The sequence below is a fragment of the Arachis duranensis genome, chromosome 4 (genome assembly GCF_000817695.3).
Source record: "Arachis duranensis cultivar V14167 chromosome 4, aradu.V14167.gnm2.J7QH, whole genome shotgun sequence".
Taxonomy (NCBI): domain Eukaryota; kingdom Viridiplantae; phylum Streptophyta; class Magnoliopsida; order Fabales; family Fabaceae; genus Arachis; species Arachis duranensis.
In genome coordinates, this window is record NC_029775.3 from 114,710,204 (window position 1) to 114,736,324 (window position 26,121).

Sequence of the window (26,121 nt, forward strand, 5' to 3'; positions counted from 1 at the left end):
AATAGACCATTGGGGTGTTATGGCGAATGAAAATTGAAGATTTATCCAAATTCAGCATTTGTCCACTCAGTTGACTATAATTATTTAACACATTAAGTAGATTAACACAGTCTTTCTGTAAAGCCTTGCTAAATAAAATATAATCATCAGCAAAAAATAAATGATTGATAGTAGGACACATGCATTGAGTCTCAAACCCACAATTTTGCATTTCTGTTCTCTTCTATGTAGCAGATGGGAGAGTCCCTCTACGCAAAGTAAAAATAGATAAGGGGAGAGGGGATCGTCTTGGCAAAGCCCTCTACATGGTTTAAAAAAATCACGAGGTTAACATTCCACAGTAACAGAGTGTCACACATTCCTTCATCCAGTCTATCCATTTCTTACCAAAACTCATTTTTTCCATTATAGCCCACACAAAACTCTATTCCGCCTTATCATATGCTTTACTCATATCCAAGTGCTAAATCTTGATCACCATAATGTTTATTCTTCAAATAATGCATATATTCATAGACAATTAAAATATTGTCACTAATAAGCCTGCTTTTAATGAATGCACTTTGATTAGAGCTAATTACCTTGTTCATCACATGTCGCATACGGTGCATCAATATTTTAGACACAATCTTGTAAAACACACTGCTGAGACTGATTAATCTAATTTATTTCATATTGTTCGCATTTGGCACTTTAGGGATAAGACAAATATTAGTGTGATTAAAAGATTGTAGCATATAACCTCCAAAGAAAAACCTGGCTGCAACTCTATTAACATCATCTTTAATTATTTTCCAAAAAAATTGAAAAAATTTAGCTATAAATCCATTTTCATCTTGGGCAGAGAAAGGGTTGATAGAAAACGTAGCCGATTTAATTTCCTCCTCTGTGACTGATCTAGTTATTTCTGTTCGTATTAGCATTTATCTTTCGTGGCATATCCTCCAAATCATCTGTAGGGTCTTTAGGATTAGAGGTGCTAAAGAGGGTTTTAAAAATATGACTGAGCAATGGTGGCAATACCCGTTGAATCTGTTTTAAATTCTCCATCTTCATCTTCCAACTTTGATATCCTATTTTTTCGATTCCTTGTTTGCACTTTAGAATGGAAAAACTTAGTGTTGTTGTTCCCCCTATTGCAGCCAATTAACTTAAGATTTCTTCTTCCAATATCTCTCTTCCATTTCATACGCATCCTCCAATTCAGCCTCAATCTGCCTTATAACCTATCCATTTGTATCGGGACCCCGATTCTGTTCTTCCACTAACCTGTTATTGAGGTTAGAGATCTGAATTCTAGTGTTAGAACCAGAACTACTGGTCTTTTTCCAGCCCACCAGGGCATGTCTGCACCATTTTAGCTTTTGATGCAGTCAAAACATTGGTGAACCCTCCACTTAGCTTCCTTCCCCCAAATAGCCTTGACAATCTCTCTTGCCGCCTCCTTATCACATTAGCGTTCCTGAAACCTAAATCTTTTTTAAGGTTTAGAAATACCAGAATCGGAGTTAAACAAAATTGGTTTATGGTTTGATCTGACATCCTCCAAGTGGGACAAAGCAGCCCTCGGATAAGATTCTCTTAGAGTTGCTGAAATGAGACCTCTATCCAATCTCTCCCTAATGTAGTTGCCATTAAATTGTCTGTTGCTCCATGTAAATTTTTCCTTTCAAAACCAATATCCACCAATCCTCCTCTATTAATAAAACCATTGAATTATTGAATGGAAGAGCTTGATTTCATCCTTCTTCCCTCCTTTTCATGGTAAGCCATTATAGCATTAAAGTCACCAATTACAAGACAATGATCCCGTCGAATGCACTAATACTCAAGATTCTATCAAATTGTGCTTCCTGAGACCTCTCTTCTGTGTGCAAATGAACCCCAACTATCTCCCATGTTTGTTGTAGTGATGGTTCTTTCCACCTGAAATGGATGTAGTAATCTTCTTGTTGGGCTATTTGAATGTTACTCTCTCCCTTTCACGCCACAACAAAACCAACAGATAATTCTCTTAATGCCACACAGTGAACACGCTCAAACCCAAAACCTGCAATGATTCTCTCCACATTTGGGGTAGTGTTCTTTGTCTCGCATAGAAACACTACCTCGGAAAAATGGGTTTTCATCAACCCTTTCATGTTATGAACTGTCACGGATTTTTTCAAATCATGATAGTTCCACATCAACATCTTCATGGACCTTTGGGTGCCAAATGTTGGGTGGCACCAGGGACGGATGTATTCATTGGGGAGTGGGGGCAACTGCCCTCAGTGAAATTCCAAAAATGTCTTAATAGTTCTTAGTGAAATGTCTAAATTGCCCCCAGTATATAATTAATTTTGACCCCAGGACCCAGACCCTACTTCAAACTAAATCCCTAACCCTTCTTTTTCCCCAATCTTCTTCATCTGCTCCAGCCCTCCCTCCAAGCTCCAGCTACCCGTTGCCGTGTCGCATGCCACCAGCCCACCACTCCGCGTTTCAGATGGTGTCACGGTTCTCTCCTCTCTGACGTCTCCGCCCTCATGTCTCTAGAGTCCAAAGTCACTGGCTCACTGTTGCCGTGCCGCGTCTCCGAGCATCCCCTTCTGGCTTCTGCCTTGTGCCTTCTTCTTCTTCTTCATCGAATACTGCAAATCTGCGAATCTGAGTTCCTCTTCTCTCTTTGGTTTCACTCTTCAGACTTCAGCAGAGAACGCCGACCTTTCGTCTTCGTCCTGCTGCCGCTGAACGCCGCACACCCGCACTGCTATTGCCTATTGGGTTCTGCACTCTTGCTTCTTAGTTCCTACAGTTCAGCTGTTCAGTCGTTCAGATTCAGTCTTGAATTATTCTATTTCTTGGTACATTCATGAATAATGATTTAGCAATCTGCAATTCTGTTTATTCACTTATTTGCTAATTGGATTAATTTGTTTGATAATTGATTTAGTTGGTTTGTTAATTGTGAATTTGTGATTGAATTTGTTCTGATGTAATTGCAACTTTGCAAGTTTAGTTTGATTAATTTGTTTGTTAATTCACTTATTCACTTCTTGGATTAATTTTTTTGTTAATTTGTGAATTGGGATTGAATTTTATTCATTTACACTGTACTCCTTTTGTACTCCTTTTTTTCTTCTTCGATATATAAAGATTGTGTCTTTTGGTCTTTCCTACTTGCTTAAGATGGGGAAAAATGAAGACTAATATCTGATATGTAAAGACTCATTATATGGTATTGTTTATATGAGCTTTGAAATAAGTTTATATATACTATATGGTATTGTTTAAATTTCATTACAGCCTTACAGAGCCTTTAAAATAAGTTTATATGCTCAATTTCTGTTTCTGGAGTCTGGACTACTATTCTACTAATGTTGAACAATGACTCAATGAGTAATATTACCTCATTGACTTAGATGGCATTTATAGGCAGGCTTATAGCAATTTTGTCTCATCATCAGGTGTGTATCAGCACCGCAAAAGCTTAGAATGGATTGGGATATTAGTTGTTGTTATTTTTGTTGGAACTTGGAAATTATTTAAATGACATATGTATATCAATTTTGTATTTATAATTTTTAATTTGTGTAGAATTGTGAATTTTTTATTAATCAATTAACTTAGATTTATAATTTTATCTTATTAGTAATGGAGAAATATTTCAAAAGAACCTCATCATTGGAGATTGGATTCCAAAACAATTCATCGACTTCTTCTAATAAAAGGAGGTTTTTAGAATTTGAAGTAGATAATCTTATAGCAGATCCAGGACAACGACCAAAGATTTCAAGTTATCACCCGAATGACAGAGACAAAGTTAGATGTGCATATTTGCAAAAAGGTCCTTGTCAACCAAGGACTCATGATTTTCCACAAACTGCTTATGGTTCTTCTTTTCGAAGACTTAATCCTAATTGGTTTGATGACTATGGCAACTGGTTAGAGTATAGTATATCAAAAGATGCTGTTTTTTGTCTTTGTTGTTATCTTATGAAACCCGAGACGGAAGGTGGTGATGCTTTTGTAACTAATGGCTTTTCAAATTGGAAAAAAAAGGAGAGACTACAAATTCATGTTGGGATTCATGATAGCGCTCATAATCAGGCTTGGAGAAAATGTGAAGCACTTATGAGACCAAAACAACACATCACTGCTGCTATTGAAAAACAATCTGAGCAAGCTAAAAAGAATTATCAAATTCACTTGACAGCAACAGTTGATTGTATTCGATTTCTTTTGCGACAAGGATTGGCCTTTCTTAGATTAATTTCTTTATTTCCTTCTGTGGTTAATGTTCTTGAATATGTTGAGGATGATGGAAATAATTCAGAACAAAGAGCTGAAGCATGTCATTTATTGAATGTCATTCAATCCTTTGAATTCATTTTCAACTTGCACTTGATGAAAAATATCTTGGAAGTTACTAATGAGTTATCTCAGGCGTTACAAAGGAATGATCAAGATATTGTAAATGCTATGGTATTAGTCAAAGTGTCTAAGCAACGATTGCAAAATATAAGAGATGATGGTTGGTCTCTTTTACTTGATGAAGTCTCACTGTTTTGTGACAAACATGATATTATTGTTCCAATCATGGATGATATATTTGTGTCACAAGGAAGATCAAGACGTAAAGTTCAAAAGATATCAAATTTGCATCATTTTCAAGTTGAGATATTCTATCAAGTAGTTGATAGACAACTTCAAGAACTCAATAATTGTTTTACAGAGGTGAATACTGAATTGCTTCTTTGCATAGCTTGTTTGAATCCAAGACACTCATTTTTTGCATTTGATAAGGAGAAGTTGATCCAGTTAGCTCAATTTTATCCATTAGAATTTTCTTCCACTCAACTTTTGGCACTTGACAGTCAACTTGAGAACTTCATACTAGATGTGCGTTCTGATGATCATTTCTCGGACTTAAATGGAATTGGTGCTCTTTCGCAGAAGTTGGTTGAGACTCGAAAGAATATTATTTATCCATTAGTGTTTCTTCTTTTAAAGTTGGCTTTAGTTTTGCCTGTAGCAACTGCATCAGTTGAAAGAACTTTTTCTGCTATGAACATCATAAAGAGTCGACTTCGTAACCGTATGGGAGATGAATTTTTAAATGATTGTTTAGTGACATACATAGAAAGAGAGACATTTGATTGTATTGATAATGAAAAGATTATTCAATCTTTTCAAAATATGAAACCTAGAAGAATGGAATTCTAAATTATTTGTTATTATTTTGAATTATTATTTTATTATCTTGCCCCCACTGAAAAAATTTTCTGGATCCGTCACTGGGTGGCACCCTCTCCCAATTTCAATTGAGTTTTCTCTGTGTGGCACAACTTCTCCGATCCTTCTCCCTCCTCCTTCGATATCCTTTTTGCACTTAAAATAAATCCAGTGTGAGTAGACCTTTTCCTAGCCATCTATTTTAGCTTTGGTTTCTTCACTGTCAGGTGGTTCTCCTTCCCCGCTTGTTGGAAAAGGTGAATTGTAGTTGCTGTTCAGCCTTTTGACCACCTCATGCATGTGATACTCCATCAATATTGAAGCTGTTTGATACATTTTCAATGGAATCAACCTTCTTTGATATTGAGTCTTCTCTTCTTGGTACTCGTGGATTTATTGCGCTATGAACTTCTTCTTCTTCTCTCCTATTTTGCTTTCCTTCTTTCCTAATTGACAAGCCTTTTAATAGTTTTACTGGAGTTGGATTCTTAGCTTTATCCAATCCAGTAGTTCCTTCTGCTAAAATTGATAAGCTGCCATTTGGTTTATTTGTGTCTACTCTCCTCCCTGTTTATTCTACCCGCAACCATCCCCCCAAAGCTCCTTTTCTACTTCACCCAAAACTGCATCCCTTAATTGTATTTGGCACGTTCTGACCTCATGTCCTAAATGGCCACAATAATTGCAAAAATTACCTATCCGTTCATATTTCAGATTCAATTCTATCACTTTTTCATCGGAACCCGCAATCTTCAATATTCTCCTAAGAGGTTTAGTAACATCCAGCTTAATCTGGATTTCACAATCCCATCCTCCTTACCCCTCATAGAGAAGAAATCAACATCAATTACTTCACCCAACACTCCTCCGACCTTCCTCCCTAATTCGTTAGTTTTGCAATGTTTAAATAGCTCTCATAATTAGATCCAAATTGGCGCACAAGCAAACTCTTCATCAATGGCAACCTCCTGTTTCCACCTTTTCAAATTAAGATTGTAATTTTTGAAAAGTCACGGGCTCCTTTCTCAATTCTAAAAACATCTATCTCATTTCAAAGAAAAATTGAAAGAGGTTACCACCATGACCTTGCACTTTCAGCGTTATTGAGTGACCCCAAATAGCTGTCAATGCTGATTCCATGGTACCAACACTAAATGTCTTATCCGTCAGCAGTCTTCCCATCAATCTCTTAGAACACCTCTTTAAATCAATCTGTATGTCTCCATCATCAAAACCAATCACTTCCTCCTCTATTTCCAAACCTTTTACACGTTGTCTTCTGGTGGTAACACCAGAGTTAGCCATGTCAATGTCAAAAACCTGTTGACTCACAATTGAAAAAAGCTCACACTCACTCAGATTTGTGAAAATTAAGATTACTCTGCTAAAACCCTAGCAGAACAAGAAAAAAATCATAAGGGTCACAAGTTTCACTTGAGTAAACAAACTTAATTATTTTACTACTCTTAATATTGATTAAAAAAATCATCTTTACCCTTCAAGTATTAATAATATAAAATTATATCATTATATTAATTTTTAAATCAAATCAATTTTTATTTTATATGATTAATTTAAACATAATAATTAATTTTTAATTTAATTCATTTTAAATCAAATCAAATAAAACCAAAAATATTTTGTTCAATACACACCATCATTAGTGATAAATCATTTATCCACACATCAAGTTCTCTCATCTCCATGGATGTTGTTCCACCTTGCTAACCTCCTTTAAAACCACCCATAATTATTCGAGGACACCTTAGCAAGGCCTTCAACTCATTCCATTCAAATTTGTTTTTCATATGTTAAAAATTTATTCAATAATTTTTTGTTAGTAAGTAAAATTTATCTTTCTTTTTTTCTATATGTTATATTGTAGGAATTCCGATAGCAAGAGTAACAGTATCGGTGTGGAATTAATGCAGAACCTTAAAGCAGGGCCATTGCAAGTAGGGCTACAGGATGAAGAGCGATTGTTGTGGGTTTCACGGAGTGAGGAAGAAGACAAGGGCAGAAAGGTAATTACAGACACAATTTTGAATGAATGGAGTAATGACTAGGTGTATCGTGATCGCGGGGAAATTGGAACGTATCTAGCATTAACTAAGGACAATAATGATAGGCTTGATTTGGGGGGAAACGCCGTTATGCTCTATGAGGAAGGTTCGGAAAAAACGGTAACTTGTGATCTAATTGGGCTGAGAAAGGACTATTCCTATGCAAAACAAATAAAGGCACGTTCAGGAAATACTTGGGCCTTATACAATTCAGAACAGGATGGGGCCAGGCAGGATGGGTTGGGCCCATCACTCCATGTGCGGACGGGATCGGGTCAGCGGCAAGTGAGAGGGTATCCGGGTCAGCCATCCGTGGGGGTAGCGGGTCGCGGTTCTGAAGCCCTGGCATCCACGAGAGAAAGCCGGGCGCCCTTGGAGAAGTCTTTGTCGCTGGAAGGCAGGGAGAGATCGACGAGGACGGCCGCGGAGGAGCTGGACTCGACGCAAGGCTGAGAGGGCAGATGGTGTGCGATCGAGACGGCCGTTTCCAAAACAGCGAGGCTGGTGCTATTGCAGATGAGGGGAGTGACGTCGGTGACGGGGAAGAGCTCTGTTCAGCGGCGGTCAGGATTGGTGATGATGAAGATGTGGGGATTGAGGACGGCGATAGGGAAGAGACACACTCAGCGGCGATCGACCGTGGCTTGTGTGGCGGTGCAATTCAGAAGGAAGCAGGGGGAGAACCGTGTCACAAACTACCTGAGAACTGCAAGGAAGGAGGCGCGAGTTTGGCTTGCGGTATAAAGGGGAGGCACGGGAACCAGAATGCCAGACCAAGAAATGATACTTGGGGTGAACGAAGCCCAGGAAGACATCGTGTCGTGTACAAACCAGAAGGGTGCTTTGCAATCATACGGAGGACGACATAGAACAGAATGAACCAGGCCAAGAGGAAAGGGGGAATGATGCTGGTGCAGCTGAAGCAAGCGACAACCAACAAACAGAGGTGGAGGAGCAACTGGTAGAAAATAGAAAGACTTGGGAGCTGGCACACGAATCAGGGGCAATATTATACAATGAAGAAGATGACATTATGGAAATCTTACGAGCACAGAATGAAGAAATAGCTCGCAAACGGAAAATAGCAAAGCAGAAAGAAAAAATGAGACGGTGCAGACCCAAACATGCAAAACAGGTGTGTAAAAAATCTGTAAAATGATTTTCAGTTCATGGAATGTTAGGGGTTTGAGGGGAGATGGAAAGAAGAGAATGGTGAAGGACCTAAGAAATAAACATAGGCTACAAATGTTAGGTTTGATTGAAACTAAAAGGCAGATTTTGACGAGGTTTGATGTTACATGTATATGGGGACAAGGTAGTCCAGGCTGGGAATATGTAGGCTCTGATGGGGCGTCTGGTGGACTTTTGTTAATGTGGGATGAGGAGGTGTTTAAAGTAAATAACTGCTACCAGGGAGAGAGGTGGTTGTGTGCTGAAGGAGTGATATTAAAAAATAGTTTCAACTGTGCGTTTGTCTTGGTTTATGGTGCACATGATAGAGATGAGAAGATTCATGTTTGGGAGGAGCTGAGCTATATAGCGGGGTTATGTCAGGTTCCGTGCTGTTTTATGGGAGACCTTAATGAAATAGTACATGTAGAGGAACGGAAAGGTGTGGCTGGGTTGACACGGTCTGCGGAAGATTTCAAGTTTTGGATACAGGACATGAACTTAGTGGATCTGCCGCTCACTGACCGGAAGTTTACATGGTTTAGAGGGCAATCCTGCAGTCACATAGATAGAGTTCTGGTTAGTGTGGAGTGGCTGGAAGAGTTCCCAGAGGCACATTTGCGAGGTGGACCAAGGGGTTTGTCAGATCACTGCCCGTTAATAGTGGAGGGTAGGAAGCTGAGAGGAGGTCTGAGGCCGTTCCGAAGCCTTGATTCATGGTTTACACATGAGGGTTTTCTCAGGATGGTGAGGGAGGAATGGAGAGGCTTGGGGGAGTTACAGTTCACAGATAAATTGAAGGCGCTAACAGAACCTCTGGGAAGATGGCATAAGGCAAATTTCGGTGAGATGGACAAGAAGATTACAAAGTTTGAGGAGGAGATCAAGAGGATTGATGATATGGTCAGCAATGGAGTTTATGATGGAACTCTAGAGGCTAGAAGAAAGGCGTTGGTTAAGTGCTGTGAGAGATGGTATGCGAGGAAAGAAGTGCATTGGAAGCAGATGTCGCGGTCTCGCCACGTGAAGGATATGGACAAAAATACAAGGCTGGTTCGGAATCAGGCAAGAATTAAGGTGGCTATCAGAGACTTTTACAAGGATTTGTACCATCAGGAAGACTCTCCTATTCTAGGATTCAGAGATGGATTGGTGGTTCAAATAGGTAAGGAAGATGCATCGGCTTTAGAAGTGATGCCATCGGCAGAGGAGATTAGAGAGGCTGTGTGGGACTGTGAATCCTCCAAGGCGCCAGGGTGTGACGGATACAACATGAACTTCATCAAGAGATGATGGGATGAGATTGGTGCTGAATTTACGGCTGCAGTGATGGGGGTTTTTCCAGACAGCCAGGTTACCGGCGGATGCCAATATCACTTGGGTGGCGTTGGCACCTAAGTTCATAGGTGCGAAGGAGATCAAAGACTTGCGACCAATCAGTATGGTGGGGTGCGTGTATAAGGTTATTTCAAAGGTGCTAGTTAGGAGGATGAGATCAGTGATGCCAGCATTGGTAGGAGAGACCCAGAGTGCGTTTGTACAGGGAAAGAAAATTCATGACGGAGCACTTATTGCGTGTGAAACAGTTAACTGGCTGAAACTGAGGAAACAAGAGGCTGCCCTAATTAAACTTGATTTCCAAAAAGCATATGACAGGGTCAAGTGGAGTTTTGTGAATATTGTGCTGCAAAAGATGGGTTTTGGGCATAAATGGAGAGCATGGGTAATGGAGTGTGTAGCTACTGCATCTATGTCGGTGTTGATAAACGGCTCGCCGTCTAAGCCTTTCAACATGGAAAGAGGTTTGAGACAAGGCGACCCTCTATCTCCATTCTTGTTTGTACTGGTTGTGGATGTGCTGCACAGAATGATTGGAGAGGCAGTGAGGAATGGTCGTATAGCGCCGTTGCAGTTGGTAGAGATAGTATAGCATTATCACACCTTCAGTTCGCTGATGACACTATCCTCTTTTGCCCACCAGAAGAGGAGACTATCAAGAATTACAAGAGGCTATTGTGATTCTTCGAGTTGATGTCAGGTCTGAGTATCAATTTTGATAAATCCAGCCTGATTCCGATTAATTGTGAGGAGCAATGGGTCGAGCGTATGTGCAATTTGCTGGGCTGCAAAGGAGATGCCCTTCCAGTGAAATACCTTGGAATCCCTCTAAGAGCTAATCCTAGGAGGGTGAATACATGGAGTCCTATAATAGACAAGGTGGAGGAGAAACTCAGCTTGTGGAAAGCTAAGGTGCTGAACAAAGCTGGCAAATTAGTGCTTATTAAATCAGTGTTGAACAGTCTGCTAGTATACTATTTGAGCTTATTCAAGATGCCGAAAGCTGTTGCTGAGAAATTGATTTCGCTTCAGAGGAGGTTACTATGGAGTTCTGAAGAAGGTAGAACTGGTATGGCATTAGTAAAGTGGGAAGTGGTGCAGGCGCCGAAGAAATTAGGTGGCTTGGGAGTTGGGGACGCTATGGTTCGTAACACAGCGCTGTTGTTTAAATGGTGGTGGCGATTTGCAAAGGAAGAGTGTCCACTGTGAAAAAAGGTCGTATGTTCTTGTCATAATCTGAATCCCAATGAGCCACTATCGACACAAGAACTGCCTGCTAGAGGTGGACCATGGAAGGATATTTGCCAGCTACAAATTAGGAACCAACATTTAAGGGATAAGATGGTCGCAGGCCTGTCCATGGAGGTTGGTGACGGACGTCGGACTCGTTTTTGGGAGGATGTATGGTTGGTTGGTGGATCTCTAAAGGATCGTTTTCCGAGGCTCTTCTCTGTTTCAAACTAAGTTGGATCTGTTATAGGGGAGTGTGGTTTTTGGGATGGGTTTGAGTGGATTTGGAGTTTCCAATGGAGGAGAGAGCTCTTCTAATGGGAGTTGGAACTTCTGAGTGCATTGCATGAGTCTTTGAGACCTGTGAAATTAATTAACAACAGAGAGGACAGAGTGGTGTGGAAATATGATAGGCGAGGTATTTTTACAACTAACTCATTTGTGCAGGTGATGCAGGAGGAACTGATCCCAGAGGAGGTAACTAGGTACAGCTTCACCAGGACTATTTGGAAGGGGTTGGTTCCGCCTAGAGTGGAGCTGTTTGTTTGGTTTGTTCTAATAGGAAGAGTGAATACAAAGGACAGGTTGAGCCGGTTTGGAATCATTAGTCAGGACAATGTTACTTGTGTTCTTTGTAACAACGAGGTGGAAGATGTACGTCACTTGTTTCTAGGATGTGTATTTGCTTGGCAGGTGTGGAGCGATTGGATCTTAAGGATCGATGAAAGAGCATTTTCTTAGTTGGACAGAAGAACCGAGGAGGGTGGAGGAGCGTAATCACCGGTTGAGGTGCTTCTCCGCGATCGTTTGGAACTTATGGTTGGAAAGTAATAGACGGATTTTTCAGCAAACAAGCAAAGGAGTTAAAGAAATTATCAACATGTCTTCAAATAGTGCTAACGAGTGGAGCAGTGGTGATCCCTTTAGTTGTTGATGGCTATGCCGGAGATGACATGGGGACGGATTTAGTTGGTTATTGTTTTTTCTTTTTAGGTTTGTTCTAATTTGAGAATTGGGTGACTTTGGTGCTCCACTGCTATTGTGTTGAGCAATTTGCTTTCAAAAAAAAAATATATTGTAGTGAAATTTATTCAAATATATAAATACATGAGAAGTACTGATATATACTTTAAAAAAATCAGGTAAAATTCTAAGTAATAACGATAATATAAGAGAAATTTTTTATATTGGTATGAAGCTTTTAGCCTAGATCCATGTTTCTAATATTAGATTGGCGCTCCTTTGCCAATTGCCATGTTAATAAAATTGATATGAATTTAAAATTGATGTTAAGATTTAAGAGTATAACATGTACAATTGTCATGTTGATAAAATTGTTGCTAAGAGTGTGACGATAACAACTGAAACTAACTTTGAAAAAATAAATGAGGAATAAGAAAAGGAAAACCAAAAAACAAAACAACTGAAATAAGAAATTCGCAAAGCAGTAAGATGCAAATAGTATTGTTGATGCTTCCGTTTTATTATCGAGTTTTGTTGTGGGACACTGGATTGATAATACAAGCTCCTTACCACATTCAAAAGGTGTTGATGCTTCTGTTTTACTATCGAGTTTTGTTGTGGTCGCTCAACACAACTGAATTGGTGGAGAGAACCTTTAGATTTTAAAAAATCAGTAAGAGATAACTCAGATGCATTGTCAGATTGAATCTTTTTAATCACAGCCAAACTGAGTGTGAATCATGGCAAAAAATTCTTTAATGATGACAGTAGCATCATATTTGGCTTTCAACAAATAAATTCAGGTATATCGACTATGATCTACCAAAGTGAGAAAATATCGCTCCCCAAATGCGTAGCAACATGATAAGGACCCCAAGTGTCGCAGTGTATCAATGAGAAGCATTTGAACTCCTGATTTTTATTGGAAACAAAAGGCAACCGATTTTGCTTAGACAAAGGGCATATGTCACACAGTGAATTTTTATTAGAAGCTGAAGAATTACAATTCAAAGGCAAATATTGCAAAACAGGAAAAGAAAGATGGCCTAATCTATGATGCCACAATTTTGCACTTATTGCATTACAAGAATCAGAAATGGTTAACGTATTGTCACAATCAGCATTATTATACGTTGGCTCATTAACATTGACATCCTTAGTCATAGAAACTGGTGTGTATGTGTGTAAACATACAATTTGTATTTCAATTCACCTTTTCCAATCATTTTGGAGTTCAAGTGGTCCTGAATCATAAAACCAACATCAGAAAGAAGAATATAAAAATGCTGCTTTAGTAATAAGGAACTTATTGAAATCAGATTAATTTTGAATGAAAACACATACAAAATTTCAGTGAGTGTGAGAGTTTGGAATAAGAAAACAGAACCAGAAGCAAGCACAAATATGCAAGTATGATTAGGGAGAACCACAAACTTATTTGCAAACCAAATTAAAAATTTAAAGTTGTCCAAAGTACAGATCACATGGCAATTAAGTAGCACCAGAATTTAAAATCTATGATTTAACTTCAAATGCGGAAATTAAAATAGGAGAAAAAAAGTTTACCTTCCCCTGCGCTTGAAGCTTTAGCACTTTATACAAAATAGTGTACTAGCACTTTATATATATTTACGTTGATTATATTTTTTTTTGTCTTATTTAATTTAAAGTTTAATTATTCTATTGGTTCTTATAGTTTCCTGAAATTTTTAATTAGGTCTTTGTACTTTTTTTTTTAATTAAGTTCTTGCATCTAATTTTTTTTAATTGGATCCTTACACTTTTTTTTTCTTTTATTTGGATTTTTATACCGATTTTTTTTTAGTTAGATCCCTATAAAATTAAGCCAATTACTGTTAAAAGAGACCTAATTGAAAAAAAATTAGTGCAGAAATCTAATAAAAAAATATAAAAATCTAATTAAAAATTTCACAAAATTATAAAACAAACAATAATTAATCCTTAATTTAATATATATAAAATTGTAATATATGCATATTTTGACCATATGCGATTTATTCCAAAATAACAGTTTTATCTTAGGCCAAATATCTCCTAGTTTTATTTCAAATCTTGAACTTTAAATGATAGTCAAAGTCAAACTAAATCACAAAAGATTTACTAGGGTTACTCGAGTGCTATAAATCTGTAACTAAATCTCAACAAATAGTCACCAAAAAAAATCTCAACAAACAAACATTAGTAAACTAATCAAGCTAAGGTTTGATTCTCTTCTCGTCTTCATCATCATGAATGCAAACAAGCCATCAAGGGAAGAATCCATATTCTTAGCAAAGGCAGCACAAGCTGCAGAGAGATACAAGGAAATGGTGGACTTCATGAAGACTCTAGTCCTTTCGATCACCCCGGCTGCCGAGCTTACGGAGGAAGAAAGAAATCTTGTATCGTCAGCTTACAAGAACATGATCGGTCCTCTTCGCACGGGGTGGTGCATTGTTTCGGCAATCGAGAAGAAGGAAAATGACGGCGAAGACGAGAAGCGCGCCGCCATAGTCAGGGCATATAAGTTAGACCTGGAGTCCAATATGTCACATGTGTGCAATGATATTCTTGGACTCCTAGAGTCCAACTTGCTGCCCTCGGCTGCGGCCAGCGACTCTAGGGTTTTTTATTTGAAGATGAAAGGTGATTATATTAGATACTTGTTGAAGTTTGCGGTTGGCGATGATAGAAAGATATCTGCTGATGCGGCCATGGAGGCTTATACGGCGGCTCAGGTAAGTTATTTTTCCATTTAAGGTTTTGGTAACTTTTTTGTTTTTTTATTTTTTATTTTTAAATATGATATTTTTTTCTCTATGTGTCTCGTTCAATAAACACGTAATTGTTGAGTTCATTTTAGACATATCCCTTAATTTTAATTCACTTGTGAAATTGATTTTGATGACCTAATTTTTTAGATTTATTGTTTCTTGTTTGACATGAGTTTAATTAATTTCAATGGAGTAGCTGTATGATTTTGTTTTTAGTTTAATCTTGTGTATATTAATAATTATTCTCATGTTTTGCAAATTAAATGAATCAATGTATGTTATATTCGTCCTGTTTATTATATCTATTTAAAAAAAGATGTATAATTATTTTTAATTTCTTTTCATAAAATTATTAAAAATCATAATAATTAAGTTGAAAATAAATGTTTTAGTAGTCTAAATGCTTTGGGAATTTTGGATTAATATTTTTATATTGGAATGATGATGAATTAATGATTGTCCTTTTATTTATTTATTTTTTTTTTTTGGTTTATTAGGATATTGCTGTAGTGGATCTTGCGCCTTCTAGTCCAATAAGATTAGGTCTCATTCTCAACTTCTCAGTGTTCTGCCATGAAATCCTCAATGAGCCTGATAAAGCTTGTGACATGGCTAAACAGGTACATTCTCAATCCTTTTGAATTTTTTATTTTTTTAATAAAAAATATTGATTCAAACAATTATTTAAAACTCTTATCCGACCAAATACCACAAAATTATTTCTTTAAATTTCTCCTATTGTAAAATTTATTTAGTAGTTTTGTATTCCTTAGACCAAAATCAAGTCTCTTTTTCAACCAAGTATCTTTTTCCAATCTTCTCTCAATGTTATTATCTTAATCTTATGGGATATTTTATTTGTAGCCATCTTTTAATATATTTCTATGTTCACTTATTTAGCAAAAATTTACTCCTTGTATAACTTAACTTTTGCTTCATTTCAAGATTCTAAAAATCCACTAAACTGTGTTGATTTCTTTTGTTTTAAAGGGTATTGAAGAAGCAATTGCAGAAATAAAAACACTAGCAGAGCCGCCAAACAAAGACACCACTCTTATAATTCAACTCCTAAGAGATAATCTCTCCAGTTGGACCACTGAGGTATGTATGGAATTAATCATTAAATGTAGAAAATCTCTGTCCAATAATACATACATATATGATTTATAATCTTCCTTTTTTTATTGTAGGACAAAATTGAAGATCTCATCGCCAATTTTCTGAAATAATCATATATGGGTCTACATATGAAAATTTATATTCATGGTTAGATTTTAAAGAAAATTTAGGATGTTAATGTTTTTGTAATTAACATTCGGTCTCATTATAATTTCATTAATTATAAAATTGATTTGTTTTACCTTAATAATAAAATGAATAAAATTCTACGTCCAAATTATAACCCTAACCAAATCCAACCAAGTATTTTAAATTTACACGCGCATGTTTCATTGCCATTGCTTCTTCTAATTCTTTAATGTTGCGTCTTCTTCTTCTTCTTTTTCGTTATCTTTTGTTATCGTCATTATCAATAACATCAATATTTTGCTAACATCTTTATTGGTTCTGATTTTCTGTGGTGCCATTATGAAATAATTTCGGTTTATTTTTTAGTTTATTTGAGGTTCTTTTAGATTCCAAAATGAATTCAGTGTGTTTTTTATGATGATTAAGTTTTTTTACTAATGGTTCAAATCTGAACTAATTTTGCTTTATTTATGTTTACTTGATGCTGCTGTTAAGTGTTGATCAAATTTTTTATTCCTTAAGAAATTTTAGTTAATTTCTTAGTTTAGTTTAGGTTCGTTTAGTTTAATTTCACTTGAATTTGCTGAACTTGTTTATGTGTGGTTGTTTAGTTAGTTTTTGTTCAAATTTAAACTAATTTCGGTTCATTTGTGAATTAACTGATGTTCACTTGATATTGCATTTAAGTATTGACTAATTTTTTTATTCCTTAAGAAATTCTAGTTCATTTCTTAGTTTAATTCAAGTTCAAATGGCTTCGTTTTACTTGAATTTCTCCTCATTTTTTGCTTCATCATCTTCTTTTTTTCATCTTTTTTTTCATCTTCTCCTTTATATTTCAGTTTCTCAAATTTCTTCTTGATATATTCTTTTGAGAGGAATAAAACCAAAAAAATTAAAAAAAATATCAAACCAAAAAAAAATTAAATGACTGCAGATGAGAGATAGAATAGAAAGAAATTCAATATAAAAATCTCTCAAAATTTCACTAATCTTTTTTATATTGGCAGGTCTCTTTGTATGTGTTGTCCGGAAAGAGGAGGACTCTGATTATTTGTTTGTCAGAACCAAAAGTAAAGATTTTGGTAGATAGAGATCCCATAAAAACTTCTTTTGAGAAATGGGCAAAATCCAGTCATTTCTCAAGAACAATAGTTAAGGGACCCGATACTACTACTTGGATTTGGAACCTACATGCTGATGCTCATGATTTCGATAGCTACACTAGTGATTTAGAGGAGATTTTCTGAAAAGTATTTAGTACCCATTTTGGCCAACTCTCCATCATCTTTCTTTGGCTTAGTGGCATGTATTTTCATGGTGCTCGTTTTCCAATTATGAAGCATGGCTAAGTGATCCAACTCACATTGGACCTAGTGCCTAAGTGGTTTGGCCAATAGTGGGCTAAGAAATATTAAATGGTGATGTCGGCGGGGGGTTTCGAGGAATACAAATAATCTCCGATTTTTTCCAAATTTGGCGAGCATCTGGAATAACTAGTGAATTACAACTTTATTGCACCACAATTGGTGCATTAGTATTTGCAGCCTTAATACTTTTTGCTAGTTGGTTTCATTATCACAAAGCTGCCCTAAAATTGGCATGGTTACAAGACGTAGAATCTATGTTGAATCACCATTTGGCAGGATTACTAGGACTTGGATCTCTTTCTTGGGTCGGGCATCAAGTACATGTATCTTTACCAATTAACCAATTTTTAAATGCTGGAGTAGATCCAAAGGAGATCCCACTTCCTCATGAATTTATCTTGAATCAGGATCTTTTGGTTCAACTTTATCCTAGTTTTGCCGAGGGAGCAACTCTATTTTTCACCTTGAATTGGTCAAAATATGCAGATTTTCTTACTTTTTGTGGAGGATTAGATCCAGTAACTAGCGGTTTATGGCTGACTGATATTGCGCACCATCATTTAGCTATTTCTATTCTTTTCCTAATAGCTGGTCATATGTATAGAACCAACTGGGGGATTGGTCATGGTATAAAAGAGATCTTAGAGGCCCATAAAGGTCCATTTACAAACCAGGGTCATAAAGGTCTATATGAGATCCTAACAATTTCATGGCATGTTCAATTATCTATTAACTTAGCTATGTTAGGCTCTTTGACGATTGTTGTAGCTCACCATATGTATTCTATGCCTCCTTATCCATACCTAGCTACCGACTATGAGACCCAACTATCATTATTCACACATCACATGTGGATTGGTGGATTTCTCATAGTTAGTGTTGCTGCGCACGTAGTCATCTTTATGGTAAGAGACTATGATCCAACTACTCGATACAACGATCTATTAGATCGTGTCTTTAGGCATCACGATGCAATCATATCACATCTAAACTGGGTATGCATATTTTTAGGCTTTCACAGTTTTGGTTTGTATATTCATAATGATACCATGAGCGCTTTAAGACGCCCCCAAGATATGTTTGACTTGGGACGGTGGTGATTTAGTGTCAGTGATGGGCAATGTTGCTTTGTTACCTATTCCATTAGGAACTGTAGATTTTTTGGTCCATCACATTCATGCATTTACAATTCATGTAACGGTATTGATACTCCTAAAGGGTGTTCTATTTGCTCGTAGCTCACGATTAATACCGAATAAAATAAATCTCGGTTTTTGTTTTTCTTGTGATAGACCTAGAAGAAGAGGAACATGCCAAGTATCTGCTTGGGATCATGTCTTCTTGGGGCTATTCTAGATGTAGAATGCAATTTCAGTAGTCATATTCCATTTCAGTTAGAAAATGCAGTCAGATGTTTGGAGTACTATAAGCGGTCGAGGGGTAGTTACTCATATCACAGGAAAAAACTTTGCGCAGAGTTCTATTACCATTAATGGGTGGCTCCACGATTTCTTATGGGCGCAAGCCTCCCAAGTAATTCAGTCTTATGGTTTTTCATTATCTGCATATGGTCTCTTTTTCTTGGGTGCCCATTTTGTATGGGCTTTTAGTTTAATGTTTCTATTCAGCGAACGTGGTTATTGGCAAGAACTTATTGAATTCATCGTTTGGGCTCATAATAAATTAAAATTTGCTCTTGCTACTCAGCCTAGAGCCTTGAGTATTGTACAGGGTCGTGCTGTAGGAGTAACCTATTACCTTCTGGGTAGAATTGCCATAACATGGGCATTCTTCTTAGCAAGAATTATTGCAGTAGGATAATTAATGGGAGGATTTGAAAAGCATTATGGCATTAAGATTTTCAAGGTTTAGCCAAGGTTTAACTCAGGAGCCCACTACTCGTCGTATTTGGTTTGGTATTACTACCGCACATGACTTCGAGAGTTATGATGATATTAATGAGGAACGTTTTTATCAAAATATTTTTGCTTCGCATTTCGGACAATTAGCAATAATTTTTCTGTGGACTTTCAAGAATTTGTTTCATGTAGCTTGGCAGGAAAATTTTGAGACATGGGTACAGGATCCTTTACATGTAAGACCTATTGCTCATGCAATTTGGTATCCTCGTTTTGGTCAACCGGCTGTAAAAGCTTTTACTCGTGGGGTTGCTCTTGGTCCAGTGAATATTGCCTATTTCGGTGTTTATTAGTGGTGGTATACAATCGATTTACGTACTAATGGGAATCTTTATACTAGAGCTCTTTTTCTATTATTTCTTTCAGCCATATCCTTAATAGCAGGGTGGTTACACCTACAACTAAAAATGTCAAATCCCGTCTTAATCATCATTTGTCAGGACTATTCGAAGTCAGTTCCTTGGCTTGGACAGGACATTTAGTTCATGTCACTATTCCAGGAGCTAGAGGGAAATACGTTCAATGGAATAATTTTTTAGGTGTATTGCCAGATCCTCAAGGATTAGGTCCACTTTTTACAAGCCAGTGAAATCTTTATGTTCAAAACTCATATTCCAGTAGTCATTTATTTGGTATCCTTCAGAGAGTAGAAACCGCCATTCTAACACTTCTTGGGAGATTCATTCACAAACACAAAGCTTATGGCTGACTGATATTGCGCACCATCATTTAGCTATTTCGATTCTTTTCCTGATAGCTGGTCACATGTATAAAACTAACTCCGAGATCGGCCATAGTATAAAAGAGATCTTAGAAGCACACATTCCTTCAGGGGGTAGATTGGGGCGTGGACATAAGAGTCTTTATGACACAATCAATAATTCACTTCATTTTCAATTAGGTCTTGCTCTAGCCTCTTTAAGAGTTATTACTTTCTTGGTAGCTCAATACATGTACTCTTTACTTGCTTATGCGTTTATAGCGCAAGATTTCATTTCTCAAGCGGCGTTATATACTCATCATCAATACATCGCAGGATTCATTATGACAGGAGCTTTTGCTCATGGAACTATATTTTTTATTAGAGATTACAATCCAAAACAACATGAGGATAATGTATTGGCAAGAATGTTAGACCACAAAAAAAGTATAATATCGCATTTAAGTTGAGCCAGCCTATTTTTGGGGTTCCATACTTTGGGACTTTATGTCCATAATGATGTCATGCTTGCTTTTGGCACTCCAGAAAAATAAATATTGATCGAACCATATTTGCCCAATGGATACAATCTGTGCATGGTAAAATTTCATACGGCTTCGATGTACTATTATCTTCAACGAATAGTCCGATGTTCAATGCGGGGCGAAGCATATGATTGCCCAGTTGGTTAAATGCTATAAATGAGAGTAATAATTCTCTATTCTTAAAAATAAGACCCGGAGATTTCTTAGTTCATCATGCTATTACTCTAGGTTTACGTATAACTACATTAATCTTAGTAAAAGGTGCTTTGGATGCATGTGGTTCCAAGTTAATGCAAGATGAAAAAGATTTTGGTTATAATTTCCTTGCGATGGTCTGGGATGAGGTGGTACTTATGATACTTCAGCTTGGGACGCATTTTATTTGGCAATTTTTTTAATGTTAAATACGATTGGCTGGGTTATTTTTTACTGGCATTGGAAACACATTACACTATGACAAGGTAATATCTCACAGTTTAATGAATCTTCTACCTATTTGATGGGATGGTTAAGAAATTATCTATGGTTAAACTCTTCACAACTTATCAATGGATATAACCCTTTTGGTATGAATAATTTATGGGTTTGAGCATGGATGTTCTTATTTGAACATCTAGTTTGGGCTACTGAATTTATGTTCTTAATCTCCTGGCGCAGATATTGACAGGAATTGATTGAAACTTTAGCATGGGCTCATGAGCATACACCTTTGCCTAATTTGATTCGCTGGAGAGATAAACTAGTGGCTCTTTTCATTGTGCAATTTTTTGAATCGCAGTATAGTATTTTGGTTTTTCATTTAAGTATCTTAAATATTGTTGTCCCCAACCTAATTATTCTATTTTCATTTTCGGTCTTACTCTCTTAATATTAAGAATGAAATTGAATTATTCATTCAATTCCATTGAAGCCTGTACCAGATTTTGAGTTTCGCAGAGGACAAATCCACCTTTTCTTTTATTCTTTCTCTTTTCTAACTTATTCTATTCGATTCAAATTCTAAAAAAATAGGAGGAATTTTCGATTTTTTTCGATTTTGAATCCTTTTCACCGCTTCCTGTGATAGTAAGTATAATTAAAAAAAGAGAATATCAATGCATTCGAAAAAAACAATTGATTTCAATCAATAGATCCGCTAAAGCTTTGAACCATAGAGTACTTATCACTGGTGCCACGGAGAGATATGTTTTAAGATCTCGCATTTTTAATCCTCCCTTTTTCTTTATTTCAATTTTTAATACATGATTTTATATAGGATTATCAAAAAATAGTTATTTTGTTAATAACCACTTTTCTACCGAATTTTTAATTCAAATTTAAAATGTATAACGATTCATTCGATGGCTTTTTTGTTTTCTAATAAAAAGGGGTCTATTTCTATCCGAACATTCCATAAAAATGAAATAGATTTTCATGTTAGAAAAAAATTTTATTTATTATTATTTAAATTATTTATTAACTTAAGAAGTCTTTCTTTAATTATTATATTACTTTTTTATTAGAATATAAGAATTTTTATATTCTTAATTATATTATATAATATATATACAACGAAAAAAATGTGAAAAACAAACAAAGATTCTTTACAATGACACTGAAAACTAACTGAAAGGGATGTAGCGCAATTTAATAACGCGTTTGTTTTAGGTACAAAATATCACGGGTTCAAATTCTGTCATCCCTATCTCAAACTAATACTTATCCTAGAAGAAGTAACAAGGGATCAATTGAGACCGATTCAAATTGGAGATACATATATATATCAATATTTATATATAGTATATGATATATGCAAGCCAAATGTACTGGGATCACTTAAAATATAATAATATTTTATTAATATAATATTATTATATTATTAAAAAAATAAATAATAAGCATTCTTAATTCAATTCGGTAGAACGTGTGTCTCCAAAACCTGATGTCGTAGGTTCAAATTCTACATAGCATGATTTCATTTTTGTTATATTGAGAATGACAATGAAATAATTAAATAGTAGTTTAAAGGCTAAATTTGACCTCCTGAAAATTGTGGTTAAAACAAAGAAAAGAAATAAGAGGTTAATAAACATCGCTAAACAAATAAGATGTTAATTAATCAAAGGTCCAATTGATCACCACGTCAGTATTGTAAATATGCAGTTAGGAATAATCCAACCAAAGTAATAGGGATTAGTCCTAACACAATTTCAAATAGAAAAACTTCAATCATTCTTTTAATCCAGCCAAAGTAATAGGGATTAGTCCTAACACAATTTCAAATAGAAAAACTTCAATCATTCTTTTTTGTTTGAAAGGGAAGAAAAATGGGAGGTAATATATATCTTTTATACTTAAACTAAATATTAATTAATATGTATTGACCATGAATCTCAATGATCAAGCAAGAATTGGAAATTCACATGATAAAGAACTCAAGAATATCTAATAGTATTAGAAAATCTCTAATTCAATTTCAATTTGAAAATCAAATAAGTCGTATCTTACTCAGACCGATAAAAAGAGATGAAATTGTGCTAAAAGTCGCTAGTAGAAAATCGAAATAACTAGTTATAGTGGGCATAAAGAAGCTAATTGAAATAAGTTCTTTTTATACGTATGTTTACATAGCACTTCCCTAAATTTCTAAGGAAATACAATCGAATAGGAGAAGAAGAAAAAAATACCATTTGAGAAATACAATTGAGATTTGTGGATTTATTAATCATTATATACGAACAAAAACAAAGTGACATCGGTTAGAAATCAATTTATCACCTATGACAACTATCCATCTTGTGGTTCAAAATCAACAAATTTTTTGAATAATTCATAAGTTGAGTAAAATAATCCAATAGAAATTTTAAATTATTTTTTTATTTCTAGTTTCTAGAATATTTCTATTTCTTCTTTCTATTTTAAAATAGAATATTTATTTAGTTCTATTGCAAAATATTTAATAATTTAAAATAAAAAATTAAAAAAGATATTAATAAAATATCTATAAAAAAAAATCATAAAAAGTAGGCTTTTTTTATTGTATGTAATTTGTTTATTTTTTTATTTAAAATAAAAAACGAGTTATCTTAGAATGTCCTTTCACTTTTTTATCATTAGATTTAGTTGTGGATTTCATTCCTTTACTATACTACAACAGAAGAAAAAGGATATGAGATCCCATCCCTCAAACTCGGGTTTCGTAATTTTTTTGTCTTTCTACATCTTATTTAAAAAAACTCTATGCAACTCAAGTCAAAAAGGGGGGTAACAACAAGAAAACATCTTCCACAACCACCCTTTCCGGATTTGGCATCTAATTGAATTGGAAAAATAAAATAGGAGAATCTATGTCATGAATTATCAAAAACAAATACAAGTCAGTCCATGTGAGTCACAATTTAATTGATCTTCGGTTTGTAATCCGAAGCCAATATTGAATACATGTTAATTAATAACATGTGGAGAACCTTCATCTTATACTATAAAGATTCATTAGACTCTTAAACTTTACAGAATTTTGTATTAAGTACATTACATTGATACAACCAACAAGCAAGTTAGAAAGAATCTAGTACTTGACCTCAGCACAAATCTTTTAATTTCATTGCTGTGTTCGAAGAAAAATAGCTATACTGATTCGGTATACTCAAAAGATACCCTGAGTACAATATTGATGATCTAACAAGGATGATTCTCAGTAAATTTTTACTTACTGCTCTCATCTTTTATGGAATCGATCCCCCTTTGACAGTACAAGAATATGTGGAGCTCAACATGTCTGAAAATACCGGAGAACGTTTTTTTGCTAATATTATTACCAGTATTCGATACTGGATTATTCATAGCATTACTATACCCTCCCTATTCATTGCGGGTTGGTTATTTGTCAGCACGGGTTTAGCTTACGATGTTTTTGAAAGCCCTCGGTCAAATGAGTATTTTATGAAGAATCGACAAGAAATTTTATTAATAACTGTCCGTTTTAATCGTTTGGACCAACTTGATGAATTTAGTAGATCTTTTTAGGAGGCTCCAATGACCATAGATAGGAGTACGATGGTTGGCTGTTCACGAACTAGCAGTATCCACTGTTTCTTTTTTAGGATCAATATCAGCAATGCAGTTCATCCAACGATAAACCTAATCTAAATTATAGAGCTACCGAAACAATCAAACCCAAATGAACAAAATGTAGAATTGAATCGTACTAGTCTCTATTGGGAGTTATTACTTATTTTTGTACTTGCTGCTTTATTTTCAAATTATTTCTTCAATTAATAGAAGAAAGGGAATAAATACGTATACGTATTCGAAATTCTCTTATCCTATTCGGAAGGATATAATTTCATAATTATCTATGACTGTTTATGTCAATAGCATGACTACCTGATCAAATGTGGAGAAAAGTGGGATAAATGGTCGATACTACTGGAAGGATTTCTCTTTGGATAATAGGTACTGTAACTGATATTTTTGTAATCGGTTTAATTGGTATTTTTTTTATAGTTCATATTTTGGATTGGGTTCATCCATGTAGTAATCAGATGAATTGAGTTTGCAAAATGAACGTGTAAGAAGAACTCAACAGGGATCCACTCTTTTTGTTGATGAATTTGAAGGGATCCCGTTGAGTTCTTGATAAGAAGAAGATCTCTTTTTTTATAAATGACTCAATAGATAACTTTTTTCAATGTTTAAAAAAAGTCTATTTTAATTTTTTTAATATTTTTTAAAAATAAACTTTTTTTATTAAAAAAAAATTTCCAAAAAAGAAAATTTCTTTCAATTTAAGTTGAAAGAAAAGTAAAAAAAAAATAAAAGGGGAATAATATGAATCATTTGATTTACTTTTCCGGATATCGCAATAGAAATAATATGAATTCTATTTAATTATATTGTAATATATTCTTAATTCTATTCTATCTTTATTCCCTTCTTCTATTCGAAATTTTATTTTTGGTTCAATTCCCCTTCTTTTGTTTGTCCATTATATAATGTGGTATACTGTATTCATTAAAATGATATTTTATCTTATCTCATAAAGATTCTGCTCAAAGAAGAGAATCAACAAGTATTATTCTATATAAATAGAATAGAAAAGATTTTCTATTTCGATATTTTGCTACAATAAAAAAATAATCGGACTCTAGAAAAAGATAAAAATAAAATCTCTCCTAAAATCTTAGAATCTCGTTTTACTTATTTTGATTTTAACTGTGCTTAATATTTTTCAACTAATTTTTTTTATATTATAACAATAAAAAACTAATAATTATTTTCTATTGTAGGACATTGAAATCTGAAAATAGTGACATAATTATATTGTTCTAATTTATTGAGTTAAAAAAATGCAAAGTAAAATAGTCTTCTTCACTATATATATTACGACTGACTAATATTGCAGTATAAGGAATTCTCTAAATACGGTAGAAAAAGACTCGAAAGAATCAAAGGTTCGGTCCTTTTTTTAAATTTTCTATTATACATAATAGAATTACAGTACAAAATTTATCGACTAAAATTTAGTTCTTTTACTGACTTAGGATTAATATGTTCATAAATTCGCAGACCTATAAATTAGAAATTCACCTCGGATAATTGCACC

The 26,121-nt window shown here is 35.1% G+C and overlaps 3 protein-coding genes and 1 pseudogene across 5 annotated transcripts; all 4 read left to right on the forward strand.

Moving 5' to 3' along the window:
• The first annotated feature begins 3,636 nt into the window (after positions 1–3,636).
• LOC107486124 (uncharacterized) lies at positions 3,637–5,208 on the forward strand. The gene is made up of 3 exons (XM_016106676.3): positions 3,637–4,350; positions 4,429–4,510; positions 4,562–5,208. The coding sequence occupies exons 1-3, from the start codon at positions 3,637–3,639 to the stop codon at positions 5,206–5,208; spliced, it is 1,443 nt and encodes a 480-aa protein (XP_015962162.1).
• Positions 5,209–10,481: 5,273 nt separating this feature from the next.
• LOC107486122 (uncharacterized) lies at positions 10,482–11,759 on the forward strand. Its single transcript, XM_016106673.1, has 2 exons — positions 10,482–10,931; positions 11,466–11,759. Exons 1-2 carry the CDS (start codon positions 10,482–10,484, stop codon positions 11,757–11,759), a joined length of 744 nt encoding a protein of 247 aa, XP_015962159.1.
• A 2,404-nt stretch (positions 11,760–14,163) lies between these two features.
• On the forward strand, positions 14,164–17,820 carry LOC107486121 (14-3-3-like protein GF14 kappa). 3 transcript variants are annotated; one of them, XM_052260975.1, is made up of 5 exons: positions 14,164–14,719; positions 15,253–15,375; positions 15,746–15,856; positions 15,946–16,021; positions 17,014–17,050. In XM_052260975.1, the coding sequence occupies exons 1-4, from the start codon at positions 14,231–14,233 to the stop codon at positions 15,982–15,984; spliced, it is 762 nt and encodes a 253-aa protein (XP_052116935.1). In that variant the 5' UTR covers positions 14,164–14,230; the 3' UTR covers positions 15,985–16,021; positions 17,014–17,050. The 3 variants fall into 3 exon arrangements, with proteins under 3 accessions (XP_052116935.1, XP_052116934.1, XP_015962158.2); XM_052260974.1 differs by lacking the exon at positions 15,946–16,021 and having other exon boundaries at positions 17,014–17,820; XM_016106672.3 differs by lacking the exon at positions 17,014–17,050 and having other exon boundaries at positions 15,946–16,044.
• Positions 17,821–19,219: 1,399 nt separating this feature from the next.
• Positions 19,220–20,935, forward strand: LOC127746705 (photosystem I P700 chlorophyll a apoprotein A2-like; annotated as a pseudogene).
• The last annotated feature ends 5,186 nt before the right edge of the window (positions 20,936–26,121 follow it).